The following is a 16,274-nucleotide window of genomic DNA, read 5'->3' on the forward strand; positions in this document are numbered from 1 at the left end:
AAATTTACTGGCCTTTATATAAAATAGATGATCATTGCAATCTGCAACCCATGCCCATTCGCCCTCCTATGGTTCATATAATGCATTATATTTTGGTAGCCAAATTTTTCAATAAACTTGTTGTGCAACACATCACATTGACTGCCAAATGCATCACTGATGCAATTGGCAGTCATTGACAAAATATGCCATTCACCTTAAAACACATGAGGACTTGAAGAATAATCACACAAAGCATTTAATCAGGACATGCCAAAACTCTTCACAGTTAATGAAGTAATTTTGAAGTGTAGTCGCTGTTACAATGTAAACAAACACAGCCACCAATTTGCACACAGCAAGGTCCCACAACTGCAATGAGATAAATGACCAGATAATCTGTGTGGTGAAGTTTTAATATGTTGGTTAGGATACTGGGAGAACCTTCCTGCACTTCTTTGAACTGAGCCAGTAAGTTTTTTCACATCCATCTGAGCAGGCAAACTGGGCCTCAGTTTAACAGCTCATCTGAAAAATTGACACCCTGACAATGCAGCACTTGTGTCAACCTAGATTAATGCTGTCAAGTTTCCGGAGTGGGGATTGATCCCACGCCCTTCAGACACAAGAGGCAAAAGTGATACTATTGAGCCAAGGTTGACACTTGTCCATATATTCAGATCATCTCTAGGAGCAACACACACATACATACATACTTATTTACTCTTACCCTTTAAGCTCATTTCCAATGCACATTCCAAATTGCTTAGTGCCCGTTTCCATACACCTGCGAATCATGAGCCGATAACGTGGTTCAAAAACATGAAGAGGGCATGGAATAGTTGGGAAGCCCATGGTGCAGACAAAAATTGGAACATCTTCAGTTAAGCTACAAAAGCAAATAAAGACACATTTCACTCACTGTTCTCTTGCTTCTATTGTTGGCTTAATTGGTTGTAGAAGTATTAGAAAAGACCAAGTGAATAGCACCTGCAATGTAAATCATCAAAACTTTTAATTGGAGATTGAGTGGTTGAGTGTAATTAGAAGCATCAAAGTGGAGTTAAATACCAGCGGTGGAGCACTCTTTAAACTAGATTTTTTTTAAACTGCAGGATAAAAAGCAGTTTACAGAATGACCACTAGATGGTGACCAAAATTTTGAAAAAATATGAACATATGCACAGAAATGCATAGAAGTTACAATACTGAAACAGGTAAGTTGGCCCAACCAGTCAGTGATGAATAAATAGTTCTGATCACATTTACCTGCTTTGTTCCCATAATACCTTCAGAATCTCTTTCATTCACCTATCCAATCTAATCTTGAATATTGCACTTCAGCTTCAAACAGTAATCTTGAAAGTGAATTTCACAGCCTCTACTCTAAATTAGTATCTCCTGCTCTCTGTTCTAAATCAAGTGCATTTAACGCCCCGAGATCTAGAACCCTCAACAGCCTGTTTTTATCTACCTCATCCCATTCTTTTATTATTTTAAACACCCATCATATCGGATGAGAAAAGACCCAATTTTTCAAGCCTTCATTATATTTTTATTTTTCCATACCAAGCAGAATCTTGATGAATCTGCACTGAACCCTCTCGAAAGCCTCAACATCCGTCCGACAGTATGGAGCCCAATAGGGCACACTGTATTCAGAGGTCATAAGATTTTATAAAGGCTTGTCATTACCACATGGCTTTTATATTCTATACCTAGCAATAAATCCTAAAATAACCATACTAAATGACAGTATAATTTAGTAGCGCAATGAATTGGCAGCATCAACTCTACAATCTTCATCCACGTTGCTCCGATGATATTCTTAACTGGAAGGGCCCCTCTATTCCAGAAAGATTTACACTCCTCTATCGTACCTCCTGCTGAAGCAGCTCCAAAGCATCATATCACAGTGGTGCAATTCTGCCTCTATGCCTTGCACCTACAACTTACAACAATGGCAGTTCCCCTTTAAGGGCAACCAACAGTCAGAGTTGCTGATGCCAGATATTCCACTCGCTGACCTGTGCATGCTCCCATTGAGTCAAGCAGTGTGTGCACCAAAACCGCTAAAAACTTCTTATAGCACAAGGTATACACGATGTTGGACACATTTGGTGCCCAAGGAGCAATGGTCCCAGTACCTCTATGTCAGGATTACAGTCAAAGACTGAAAATAGAGTGCACCCACCAATATTAAGACTGGCAACCTTCCACAAGCTGAAAATTATGAGCACCAAATCCAGAGTCCATCAGCAGGGTTCTGTCTCAGGCCAACAATATTCTATGACAACTTCAAAGTTATTTTTCAGCCCTCCCAAGGCAACAAATTCAAATAATGGAATATAATGCAGACACAAAAAAATGCAAATTATGAATGATTCTTCCACAGGTATAATGAGAAAACAATTAGAGATCTCCAACTCTGTCCCCATTTTCATAGCTTTTAAGTATTTCCTCCTTATATTATTGTTTCCACACATGGCCCTAAAAGTTAGTTCATCTAAAACTTAGCTTTTTAATTACATTTGCTTTTATGCTTGGTCCTCAACTAGATCCCAGATGCTTGGCTCTGCTTGGCTTAGCAGTCTCTGAAAACCAATCTAATATTGTACTTTTCCTTGCAGATTTTCTCACATCTCATTTAAAACTCCTGCATAACCAATGAATGTCTGTTCACATACAGACTGCCCCTTTTGTACATCCCAATCAAAATTTGCCCCAATTACAATAGTGGACAAATACTAATCTGTTTTATGGCTTTCCACAGCAGTGCATCCACTTCATTTGCTGATGGCCAATAGTATATTTTTATAATCACCAACTTTTCCCCTGAGCCGGACATCAGTAGTGGGGAAAATGTTAGAATCAATTATTAAAGATGAAATAACAGCGCATTTGGAAAGCAGTGACAGGATCGGTCCAAGTCAACATGGATTTATGAAAGGGAAATCATGCTTGACAAATCTTCTGGAATTTTTTGAGGATGTAACTAGTATAATGGAAAAGGGAGAACCAGTGGGATGTGGTGTATTTGGACTTTCAAAAGGCTTTTGACAAGGTACCACACAAGAGATTAGTATGTAAAATTAAAGCACATGGTATTAGGGGTAATGTACTGACGTGGATAGAGAACTGGTTGGCAGACAGGAAGCAGAGAGTCGGGATAAACTGGTCCTTTTCAGAATGGCAGTGACTAGTGGTGTGCCGCAGGGCTCAGTGCTGGGACCCCAGCTATTTACAATATACATTAATGATTTGGATGAAGGAATTGAGTGTAATATCTCCAAGTTTGCAGATAACACTAAACTGGGTGGCAGTGTGAGCTGTGAGGAGGATGCTAAGATGCTGCAGGGTGACTTAGACAGGTTAGGTGAGTGGGAAAATGCAGTATAATGTGGAGAAATGTGAGATTATCCACTTTGGGGGCAAAAACACAAAGGCAGAATACTATCTGAATGGCGGCAGATTAGGAAAAGGGGAGGTGCAACGAGACCTGGGTGTCATGGTACATCAGTCATTGAAAATTGGCATACAGGTACAGCAGGCGGTGAAGGAGGCTTCATAGCTAGGGGTTTTGAGTGTAGGAGTATAGGAGCAGGGAGGTCTTACTGCAGTTGTACAGGGCCTTGGTGAGGCCTCACCTGGAATATTGTGTTCAGTTTTGGTCTCCTAATCTGAGGAAGGATGTTCTTGCTATTGAGGGAGTGCAGCGAAGGTTCACCAGACTGATTCCCGGGATGGCAGGACTGACATATGAGGAGAGACTGGATCGACTGGGCCTTTATTCTCTGGAGTTTAGAAGGATGAGGGGGGATCCCATAGAAACATATAAAATTCTGACGGGACTGGACAGGTTAGATGCAGGAAGAATGTTCCCGATGTTAGGGAAGTCCAGAACCAGGGGACGCAGTCCAAGGATAAGGGATAAGCCATTTAGAACTGAGATGAGGAGAAAATTCTTCACTCAAGAGTTGTTAACCTGTGGAATTCCCTACCAGTTGTTGATGCCAGTTCGTTGGATATATTCAAGAGGAAGTTAGATGTGGCCCTTACGGCTATAGTGATCAAGGGGTATGGAGAGAAAGCAGGAAAGGGGTACTGAGGTGAATGATCAGCCATGATCTTATTGAATGGTGGTGCAGGCTCGAAGGGCCGAATGGCCTACTCCTGCACCTATTTTCTATGTTTCTATGTTTCATCTTCCAAATCCAACACCCGCTCAGTAAGAGATAACCACTACTTGATCAATAGCCCCAACCCTACTCAAGAACATAAGAAATAAGAGCCGGAGTAGGACATACAGCCCCAAGAGCCTGCTCTGCCATTCAAAATGATCACAGCTGATCTGATCTTGGCCTCAACTCTACTTTCCTGGCTGTTCCCCATAACCCTTGACTCCCATATAGTTCAAGAATCTGTCTATCTCAGTCTTAAATATATTCAATGACTCAGCCACCACAGCTCTCGAGTAGAGAATTCCACAGATTCACAACCATCTGAGAGAAGAAATTACTCCTCACCTCCGTCTTAAATGGGCGACCCCTTATTCTGAAACTATACCCTCTAGTACTAGATTCCCCGAGGGAAAACATCCACTCAGCGCCTACCGTCAAGCCCCCTCAGAATCTTACGTTTCAATAAGATCACCTCTCATTCTTCTAAACTCCAATGAGTACAGGCTCAACCTTTCCTCATAAGATAACCCCTTCACCCAGGAATCAACCTAGTGAACTTTCTCTGAACTTCCTCCAATGCAAGGACATCCCCCCTTAAATAAGGAGAACAAAACTGTACCTTGCAATAAAGGCCAACATTCCATTTGTCTTCCTAATTACTTGCTGTACTTGCATGCTAACTGGTGTTTCACATACTAGGACACCCAGATCCTTCTGTATTGCAGCATTCTGTAGTCTCTCCATTTAAATAATATTTTGCTTTTCTATTCTTCCTATTAAAGACTGCCAGGTTGGCCCGACAATTATGGCCCAGAGTTCAGCAGAGCCACCAACTGGCAGCCTAGCACCCTCTCTTGGGTGCCAGGCTGCTGGACTGGCCTAAACACTCTGGTGGCCCAGTGGACCAGAGTAAAATAAAATGCAGAGTTCGCAGCGGCCCTCCCATTTAAGTGAAAGGGAGCGACGTGGTGACGCTATCAGCGCCACACTGATGAGTGACAGCGGCAGACAGTCTGCACCCGCCCGCCCCCCACTTCCATCTCTCTCGTGACCAAACTTCCGCTCTCCGCCTCACTTCCGCCTCCATTATGACCAACTTCCGGTCAGCTCGTTTTTAAAAAAAAAAGGGCCAAAAGAGCGTAATTTCGCGCAAGAGGCCACCGAGATGGTGGAAACAGCTCAAACACGGTAGGTGCGAAGTGTTTCCGGTGATGAGCACAACTTGCTTTCCGACCTATCTTTGGATCAGCAAATTTTGCTACAATGCACTCGGTCCCTTCATCCAAGTCATTAATATAGATTGTAAATAGTTGAGACCCCAGCACTGATTCCTATGGCACCCCACTAGTTTGCCAACCTGATAATGGTCCATTTATCACGACTCTTTTCTGTTAACCAATCTTCTATCCATGCTAATATAGTACCCCCAACACCATGAGTTTCTATCTTGTGTAGCAACCTTTTATGTGGCACTTTATCGAATGCCTTTTGGAAACCCAAATACACTACATCGACTGGTTCCCCTTTATCCACCCTGCTCATTACATCCTCTAAGAACTCGAATAAATTTGTCAAACACAATTTCCCTTTCATAAAACCATGTTGACTCTGCTTAATTGTATGATTTTCTAAATGCCCTACTACTTCCTTAATAATGGATTCAGCATTTTCCCCAATGACAGATGTTAGGCTTACTGGCCTATAATTTCCTGCTTTCAGTTTCCCTTCTTTCTTGAATAGAGGTGTTATATTTGCAGTTTTTCAATCCGGTGGGACCTCTCCAGAATCTCGGGAATTTTGGGAGATTACAACCAATGCATCCACTATCTCTGCAGCCACTTCTTAAGACCTTAGGATGCAGGCCACCAAGTTCAGCGGACCTGTCCTCCTTTAGTCCCATTAGTTTGCCTAGTGCTTTTTCTTTAGTGATAGCATCCCTTCCTATAGCCCCTTGATCAACTATTATTGAGATGTTTTTAGTGTCTTCTACCATGGAGAGATACAAAATATGTGTTCAAAGTCTCTGCCATTTCCTCGTTTCCCATTAATTCCTCAGTCTCATCCTCTAAGGGCCCCACATTTACTTTAGCCATTCTCTTCCTTTTTATATACTTGTAGAAGCTCTTACTGTCTGTTTTTATATTTCTTGCTAGTTTACTCTCAATCTATTTTCTCCCTTTATTATTTTTTGAGTCATCCTTTGCTGGTTTCTAAAATGTTCCCAATCTTCTAGCCTACCACTAATCTTTGCATTGTATGCTGTTTCTTTCAATTTGATACCATCCTTAATTTCCTTAGTTAGCCACAGATAGTTCATCCTTCTCAGAGTCTTTCTCAATGGAATATATCTGTTGAGAATTATGAAATATCTCCTTAAATGTCTGCCACTGCTTATCTACCGTCTTACCTTTAATCTATTTTCCCAGTCCACTTTAGCAAACTCTGTCTTCATACCTTTGTAATTGCTTTTATTTAAGTTTAAAATACTAGTTTCAGACCCAAGTTTCTCACTGTCAAACTGAATGTGAAATCATCATGTTACGATCACTTTTCCCTAAAGGAACCTTTACTATGAGATCCTTATTTAATCCAGTCTTATTACCAGATCTAAAATAGCCTGCTCCCTGGTTTGTTCCACAACATATTTTTCCAAGAAACTGTCCCAAATACACTCTTATGAACTCATCCTCAAGGTTACCCTTGCCAATTTGATTTGTCCAATCTATGAGATTAAAGCTGCCCATGATTATTGCAGTACCACTCTTACAAGCCCCCATTATTTCTCTATTTATACTGTCCTACAGTGTAGCTGTTAGGGGGCCTATAGACTACTCCCACCAGTGACTTCTTTCTCTTGCTATTTCTTATCTCCACCCAAATTGATGCTACATCTTGATCTTCCGGGCCAAGATCATTTCTCACTACTGTACTGATCGTATCCTTTATTAACAGAACTATCCCACCTCGTTTTTCTTTCTGCTCATCTTCCGAAATAGCAAGTAATCCTGAATATTCAGTTCCCAGCCTTGGGTCACCTTGCAACCATGGCTATCAGGTCATACCCATTTATTGCTATTTATGCCATCAATTCATCTATCTTGTTACGAATGCTGCATGCATTCAGATAAAGAGCCTTTAATTTTGTCTTTTTACCATTTTTCCCTACTCTGATCTTATTTGCTGGTGCACTCAAGTTTGTGTGCTGTCCCTTCCTGTCACACTCTGGTTATCATTACTCATAATGCTACCCTGTACTATTGCCTTGTTCTTGTTCTTTAACTTTCTAAATCCCACCCCCCCCCCCCATTTTTTAAAGTTTAAAGCTCTTATCTACAGCCGGAGTTATTCGATTTGCCAGGACACTGTTCCCAGCCCGGTTTAAGTGGAGCCCACCCCCAATACTGGTGCCAGTGCCACATGAATTGAAACCCCCTTCTTCCCTTATCTCTGAGCCACGCATTTAACTCTGATCTGCTTGACCTCATGCCAATTTGCATGCGGCTCAGGTAGCAATCTAAAGATTATCCTCGAGGTTCTGCTTATTATTTTAGAGCCTAGCTCCTCAAACTCCGTCAGCAGAACTTCATTCTTAGCTCTACCTATCTCATTGGTTCCTACATGGGCCACGACAACTGGATCCTCCCCCTCCCACTCCAAGTTCTTCTCTAGCCACAAGGAGATATCCTTAACCCTGGGACCGGGCAGGCAACTCAACCTCTGGAATTCCCCGTCGCAGCTGCAGAGAACAGTATCTATCTCACTGACCATCACCACCACATTCCTTTTTACTCCCCCCACTGAATGGCTTCCTGTACCACAGTGCCGTGGGTCAGTTTGCTGATCCTCCCTGCAGTCCTTTTAGTCATCCATACAGGTAGCAAGTACCTCATACCTGTTGGACAGGGTCAAGGGCTGAGGCTCCTCAGTCACTACATCCTGGGTTCCATAACCTTCCTGACTCGCAGTCACACCCTCCTGTCCCTGACTAACTCTAAAGTACTATTTAACTAAGGGTGTGACTGCCTTCTGGAACAAAGTGTCCATGTAACTCTTCCCCCTAATGTCTGCAGCTCGTACTCCAGCTCAACAACTCTGAGCTGAAGTTCCTTGAGTTGCAGACAAATTACTGCAGATGTGGTTGCTCGGGATCGTGATGCTCTCTGCCAACTCCCACATGCTGCAGTTACGACATACCACTTGCATTGCCATCTCTAAACTTGTTTATTTAATAATTAATTAAAGCTTTTATTGAATCGATATTTTAGTTTTGTTTAATTTTATCTGTTCCAAGTTATTAATTTATTAAGTACTAACAAGTTATAGTTTCTCAGCTCTTAATTTAAACCCTTTCCGAACTTAGAGCAAATAAAAGCTGTAATACTCACCAACCAATCATCTACCTGCTCTCCTGTGACATCACACTTGGATTAATTTTTTTTCTTGCTGTGCCTTTTATTCCAGAATCTCTCCACTCTCACTAGTTTTAAACTACTCTCCAACCCTTTCCTTTACTAAACTTTACCAGCTTAAGCCAAGCTACAAATTATTCCATCATGTCTACTTGTTCCTTATTCACCATCCTATCTGGTCAACCCATTTGCTTTCTTAAACGCCTTGCATACATATGAACACTGAAGTCATCCTTTGTCTATTTTCCCAAAATACTCAGTCCCCTGCCTCCTCTCTTCCCCTCTTCCTTCCCCCCCCCCCCCCCCCAGCTTAAAAGCCTTTCTGACTCAGGTAAAGTTATCACTTTGATTCAGGTGAATGACTTCTTATCTGCAAAGCTCCCAAAAAAGTTCCAATGCTCCAGGAATATGAAACCTTTCTTCCTACACCATGGTATAAAGCCACACTGACTCACCTCTAACAAATATTTATATATACTATTCAGAGTCACCACAAGTTTTAATTTCATAAGCAGTTTTAAACTAACCAAAAATGGCTGGTGGGTCACCTTTAAAATAAAATTTCCCATGAAGTTGTGAATGGCAACTGTCCAAAAATGTCATAACAAGGGTGTTACCTATACAGTTAAGAGCTTCTGAATCAATTCCTTTTATCATGTTTTATGCTTTAAAATTGTTAATTAGATGAAATCTGGGTACAGGGAATTTGTACAAATCTTCTCAGTTAAGGATCGTGATCACACATGCCCTTGTACACAAATCACAAAGTTAACATGCAGGTACAGCAAGCAATAAAAGACTGTGACAAAGGCAAACTATCCCTCCTCGTCCCTCTTGACGTGTCTTCAGCCTTTAACAAGGTTGACCTTCTCGCCTCTCCACTGTCATTCAGCTAAGTGGGACTGTACTTGCCTAGTTCCATTCTTATCTATCTAACCATACCCAGAGAATCACCTGCAACGGCTGCTATTCCCGTCCCCACATAGTTACCTCTAGTGTCCCCCAAGGATCTATCCTTGGGGCCCCCCCTCCCATTTCTCATCTGCATGCTACCCCGTGGCGACATCATCCGGAAACACAGCATTAGTTTCCACATGTACACTGATGACATCCAGCTCTACCTTACTATCACTTCTCTCGACCCTTCCACGGTCTCTAAATTGTTAGACTGCTTGTCCGACATCCAGTTCTGGATGAGCAGAAATATTTTACAATTGAATATTGGGAAGACCGAAGCCATTGTTTTTGATCCCCGTCACAAACTGTTCCCTAGACATTGACTTCATCCCTCTCCCCAACTCTTGTCTGCAGCTGAATCAGACTGTTCGTAACCTTGGCATCATATTTGACCCTGAAATGAGCTTTCGACCACATATCCACAGCATAACTAAGACTGCCAATTTCTACCTCAGTAACATCGCCAGTCTCCACCCTTGCCTCAGCTCATCTGCTGCTGAAGCCCTCATCCATGCCTTTGTTACCTCTAGACTTGACTATTCCAACGCACTCCTGGCTGGCCTCCCACATTCTACCCTACGTAAACTAGTGGTGATCCAAAACTCAGCTGCCCATGTCCAAACTCACACCAAGTCCCGCTCATCCATCACCCATGCTCGCTGACCAACATTGGCTTCCGGCTAAGCAATGTCTCGATTTCAAAATTCTTATTTTCAAATCCCTCCATGACCTTATCCCTCCCAATCTCTAATCTCCTCCAGCCCCACAAACCTCCTCCCCCAGGAGATGTCTGCACTCTTCTTTCTGCCCTCTGCATCCCAGATTATAATCGCTCAACCATTGGTGGCCGTGCCTTCTGTTGCCTAGGCCCCAAGTTCTGGAACGCTCTGCCTGACTCGCTTTCTTCCTTCAAGACACTCCTTAAAACATACTTCTTTGACCAAGCTTTTAGTCACCTGCACTAGTTTCTACTTATGCGGCTCAGTGTCAAACTTTTTAAATCGCATAATACTCCTGTGAAGCACCTTTGGACCTTTCACTACGTTAACGGCGCTATATAAATGCAAGTAGTTGTTGTTTATTACAAGAGGATTTGAGTATGAGAGAGTAAAGATGTCTTGCTGCAATTATATAGTGCCCTGGTGAGACCACACCTGGAGTATTGTGTACAGTTTTGGTTTCATTCCCAAAAGGAAAGATATACTTGCCGTTGAGGGAATGCAACAGAGGTTCACCAGACTGATTCCTGGGATGGGGGGGGAGATTGTCCTATGAGGAGCGATTGCGTAGACTAAGCCTATGTTCTCTAGAGTTTAGATGAATGAGAGGTGATCTCATCGAAACATACAAAATTCTTACAGGGCTCGACAGGGTAGATGCAGCGAGGACGTTTTCCCTGGCTGGGGAGTCTAGAACTAGGAGTCACAATCTCAGAATAAGAGATCGGCCATTTCAGACCGAGATGAGGAAACATTTCTTCACCCAGAGGGTGGTGAATCTTTGGAATTCTCTACCCCCAAGAGCTGTGGATGCTCAGTCGTTGTGTATATTCAAGACAGAGATCGATAGATTTTTGAATATTAAGGGAATCAAGGGATATGAGGATAATGGAGTGGAGGTAGAGTATCAGCCATGATCTTATTGAATGGCGGAGCAGGCTTGAGGGGCCAAATGGCCTACTCCTGCTCCTAATTCTTATGTTCTCTATTAAAAGAAAAAAATAGATTTCCTTAAAACTGCCCTGCCCTTCAAAATAGTGCCATAGAATCACTTATGTCCACCCGAGACAGCAGAAGGAGCCTCAGTTTAACATCTCATCCGAAAGACAGCACCTCACTTAGCCTAGATTTTGTGCTCAAGTTTCTGGAATGGGACATGAATCCCACGACCTTCTGACTCAGATTTCTACACTGAGCCACGACAGACACCTGACATGAATGGAGATGAGAAGCAGCTCAAAATTACCAGTGTCAATGGATGTCCATCAAGAATTCTACTTATTATGCCTGTTCTCCACTATTAGCATTTTTCAAGCATAAAACAGCAAAGGAAGACCAAATAATAACTTCCACTTGGTATAAACTAAATGGCCTCGAATTTCCTAGAATGTCACATTTGGCCCCAAATGCTGAAGTTAGATGATAATGCTCACCATTCCTCCAGTAGTGAATTTATGCCAAAATTTGCTGGAGAACCAATTAGAATACACTGCAGCAAGCATAGGAACAATTCAGAAGCAGCGCAGCAAATGTCCGATGCATAACCAAGTTGTCTGGGCAGAACATGGAATGGAACACATTATTTAACGTTTCTGTAAGTCAGGGTCCATTATCTTTAATAGTTTGCAACACTGAACATTTATTATTGCCCTTTAATTTGTTATTTAATAATGTCTTGTATAATACAATTAATTTTTATTGCCTCTCCTCATTCTTCTTTTCAAAGTGCATCACTTCACATGTGCCTGCTTAAATTCCATCTGCCATGTCTGTCCATTTCACCAGTCTGTCTATGTCCTCCTGAAGTCTGCTGCTATCCTCCCCACTGTTTACTACATTTTCAAGTTTTGGCATCTGCAAAATTGGTAATTTTGCTTTCCATACCGAAGATCGGGTCATTAATATACATCAAAAAGAGCAGTGGTCCAAATATCAAACAGACGTATTTTCCTTCAGTATGATAAAGAACTGTTCACCACTATCCTCTGCTTTCTGTCTCTTAGCCAATTTTGTATCCATGCTGCCACTGCCCCTTAACCGTGAGGGTCTATGGAGCATCCTCCTTTGTTTCGGATGCCCCCAAAAGTTCGTCAACATCCTTCGCCTGCTCCACGATGACATGCAGGCCATGATCCTTACCAATGGATCAATTACAGACCCAATCCACATCCGGACCGGGGTCAAACAGGGCAGCTCAATCTTCCTAGCTGCCATGCTCCACCTCACAGTCGACAAGCTCCCCGCTAGAGTGGAACTAAACTACAGAACCAGCTGTTTAACCTTCGCCGCCTCCAGGCCAGGTACAAGACCACCCCAACCTCTGTTGTTGAGCGACAGTACGCGGACGCCGCCTGCGTCTGCGCAGAGGCTGAACTCCAGGATATAGTTGACGTATTTACTGAGGCATACGATAGCATGGGCCTTACGCTAAACATCCGTAAGACAAAGGTCCTCCACCAGCCTGTCCTCGTCGCACAGCACTGCCCCTCAGTCATCAAGATCCACTGCGCGGCCCTGGACAACGTGGACTCTTTCCCATACCTCGGGAGCCTCTTAACAAAAGCAGACATTGATGAGATTCAACACCGCCTCCAGTGTGCCAATGCAGCCTTCAGCCGCCTGAGGAAAAGTGTGTTTGATGACCAGACTCTCAAATCTACCACCAAGCTCATGGTCTACAGGGCTGTAGTAATACCCGCCTCCTATATGGCTCACAGGCATGGGCCACATACAGTAGACACCTCAAGTTGCTGGAGAAATATCAACGATGCCTCCGCAAGATCCTACAAATCCCCTGGGAGGACAGATGAACCACAAAAGCGTCCTCAACCAGGCCAACATCCCCAGCATTGAAGCACTGACCACACTTGATCAGTTCTGCTGGGCAGGCCACAATGTTGGCATACCAGATACGTGACTCCCAAAGCAAGCACTCTACTTGGAACTCCTTCATGGCAAACGAGACAAGGGTGGACAGAGGAAACGTTACAAGGACACCCTCAAAGCCTCCCTGATAAAGTGCAGCATCCCCACCGACACCTGGGAGTCCCTCGCCAAATACAGCCCGGAGTGGAGGAAGTGCACCCGGGAGGACGCTGAGCACCTAGAGTCTCATTGCCGAGAGCATGCAGAAAACAAGCGCAGGCAGTGGAAGGAACACGCGGCAAACCTGTCCAACCCTCAACGACGGTCTGTCCCACCTGTGGCTCTTGTATTAGGACTGTTCAGCCACCTAAGGACTCATTCTAAGAGTGGAAGCAAGACTGCCAATAATGATGAAGAATCCTATGGGTTTCCATTTTGCTAACGACTATTATGTGGCAACTTATCAAACGCTTTTTGAAAGTTCATATACATGTCAACCTTTTCAGTTATTTCATCGAAGAACTCAATTAAGTCAGTCACACACGATTTGCCTTTCTAACAAATCTATGTTGCCTGTCACCCACATTCTTCCAAGACAATTAATGTTGACCTGGATTCTAGTCTCGAGAACATTTCTTACACCACCTTTAAGTTGTCTGGCCTGTGGCTATCGGGTTTATCCTTCTCCCCTTTTTCGAACAGGGGTGCAACATTTACAATCTTCCAATCCACTAGCACCACTCCCATAATCAAGCAGTCTAAGGAACTTGGGGAAGCAGCTCCAGGAGACACATCTTCAGCTGATTTAGGTTGGAATTTTACATAACTCATACACAATGCACCTCTTATCTTTGTGTTTTATTTATGGATTCTAAAAATATTCATGAAGAAAAACAGCATTTTATATCAGAACCAGTGTGCATTGGGCAGTCACCTGACTGTATGTAGCCCCTAACCATATTTAATTACCAGTTGCAATCCATGTTTAGTACACAAGCTCAATAAATATAAATTCAGTATAATATGGGGAGGAAATGCCTGGTTGTCAAAAATACTTATTTTATTACTTAACTGAGGTTTAAGATTTCAATGAAGTACTTGGAACAAGTCAGCAAAAATGTTAAGTCTCAAGGATTCTTTTAAGCTCCAGAAAAAAATTAAACTCTAATTTTATTATAAAATTAAGCCCTTCTTCAGTGTGTAGTGACAGAGCACAGCAGCCTGCATGCACCGGGACCTGGTTAAGATGATGATCAAGACAGCAAGGGTCTCTGAAGCAGAGATAAAGTCCCAAGTCCCAACAAATTATGGCCTGGCATATCTAATGGCAAATCACTCACACCATAATTTCCTGGAGGCCCACGTTTGCAGGAAGTGCATCCAGCTGCTCAAACACAAGCTGAGGGTTTCTGAGCTTAAGGGGCAGCTGGATTCACTTACAAGGTATAAAGGTGATTGAATGATTCCTGGATCACAGGTTCCAGGAGATGGTCACCCCGCAACCAGATAAGAATTCAGAATGGCAAGTGGGAGCCTACCGGAAGGGAAGGAAGAGGCAGAAAGTGCAAGGATTCCCCGGGAGTGTAGGCATACAGTAATAATTGGGGATCCAAAAGTCAGGGGACAGATGGGTGGTTCTGCCACGATCGATGCAAGACCTGTATGGTATGTTGCATCCCTGGTGCCAGGTTAAGGGACATCAGAGAGGAACATTCTGCAGACCCGGGGGGTTTTATTTTGGAGGGGGGGGAAAAGAAGAGAGAGAAAGAGAGAAGAGGCAAAGAGCCAGAAGTCATGGTCCATGTTGGAACCAGTAACAGAGGGGAAGAGGGTTGAAGTCCTGCAGCAAGGGAGGAATTTAAAAGCAGGAAGTGAAAGGTAGTAATCTCTGCATTAAGGGACATCACCGAGAGGAACCGAATTGCATGCACAAATAGCCACATGGCATTATGATGCTGTGGCAATAACTCAGAACTGTCTCAAAAAAGGGCAGATTGGGTATTAAATATTCCTGGTTAGAAGGTATTCAGGAAAGATAGGGAAGGAAAGATAGGAAGTAGTGTATCAGTATTAGTTAAGGAGAATGCTACAGTGCTGCAGAGAGGACAGAATCAATGGGCCCAAGTTTCCACATGATTCGCGCCAGATTTTTTAGGAGCAACTGGTGGAGAATGGACTATTTTAGAAATCGCAATTCTCCACATTTTTTTTTCTGCAGTTCTAGTCAGGTAGAACAGTTCTACTTTGGAACAGAATTTTTTCTTCAAAAGTGTCCGGCCACTGACGCCTGATTTGAAAGTTTCCACAGTGAAAACGTACTCCAAACTAAAATAGAATGGAGCAAGTGAAGATTTTTGTAGAACTGAAAAAACCTGTTCTACACATTAAAAAATCAGGCGCAGGTTACAAATTAGGCATCCAGAACGGGGGGGGGGGGGGGGGGGGAAGAAGGGAGAAGGGAAGTCATTAAATTCTATAATAAATCCTTATTTATACTTCTACAAATATTATACAAATAAATCCAACCTGAATAAACATTTATAAGCAAAGAAAAGATTAAATAAGCCATCTTCCTACCTGTGTGAAAGTGCTTCAGGCAGGCCTTTCGGGACCGAAGGCTGAACGGGCCGGCCCGAGACTTCGGGCAGGGCCCGTCCCCAGCACCAGATTTACAGGTAGGTGGCCTCGGGTCGGGTCGGGGGGGAGAGGGAGGGGAGAGAAGGGGGGGGGGGGAAAGAGAGAGAAGAGGGGGGGGGGGGGGGAAAAGAGAGGGGGGGGAAAGAGAGAGGGGGGGGGGAAAGAGAGAGGTCAGGTCGGATCCAGTCCGGGAGCGGGAATCGGGTCGGGGGTCTGGTCGAGGGGCGGGAACAGGAGTGCGGGTCGGGTCCAGTCGGGGGGGTGGGGAGCAGGAACAGGAGCGCGGGTCGGGTCGGGTCCAGTTGGGGGGGGGGGGGGGGGCGGGGAGCGGGAACAGGAGCGCGGGTCGGGTCCAGTCGGGGGAGCGGGAACAGGAGCGCGGGTCGGGTCCAGGCGGGGGGGGTGGGGTCTGGTGCGGAGGCGGGGGGGGGAAGAGAGCGGGTATCGGGTCTGGTCCGGAGGTGGGGGGGGGGGGGGGGGGGGGGGGGGGAAGCAGGAGCTGGCCGTGGGAGGAGCCTTATTCACGC

At 44.0% G+C, this 16,274-nt stretch overlaps 1 protein-coding gene across 3 annotated transcripts in view; it reads right to left on the reverse strand.

The window, feature by feature from the left end:
* lonrf2 (LON peptidase N-terminal domain and ring finger 2) overlaps nucleotides 1-16,274 on the reverse strand; it is a 95,184-nt gene that overhangs the window by 35,953 nt on the left and 42,957 nt on the right. For all 3 annotated transcript variants that reach the window (XM_070874455.1, XM_070874454.1, XM_070874456.1), the window contains one exon: nucleotides 710-868. In XM_070874455.1, the coding sequence (XP_070730556.1) occupies nucleotides 710-868 (159 nt within the window). The remainder of the gene's footprint in view (nucleotides 1-709; nucleotides 869-16,274) is intronic.

Source organism: Pristiophorus japonicus, unplaced genomic scaffold, assembly GCF_044704955.1.
Source record: "Pristiophorus japonicus isolate sPriJap1 unplaced genomic scaffold, sPriJap1.hap1 HAP1_SCAFFOLD_830, whole genome shotgun sequence".
In the NCBI taxonomy this organism is placed as follows: domain Eukaryota; kingdom Metazoa; phylum Chordata; class Chondrichthyes; family Pristiophoridae; genus Pristiophorus; species Pristiophorus japonicus.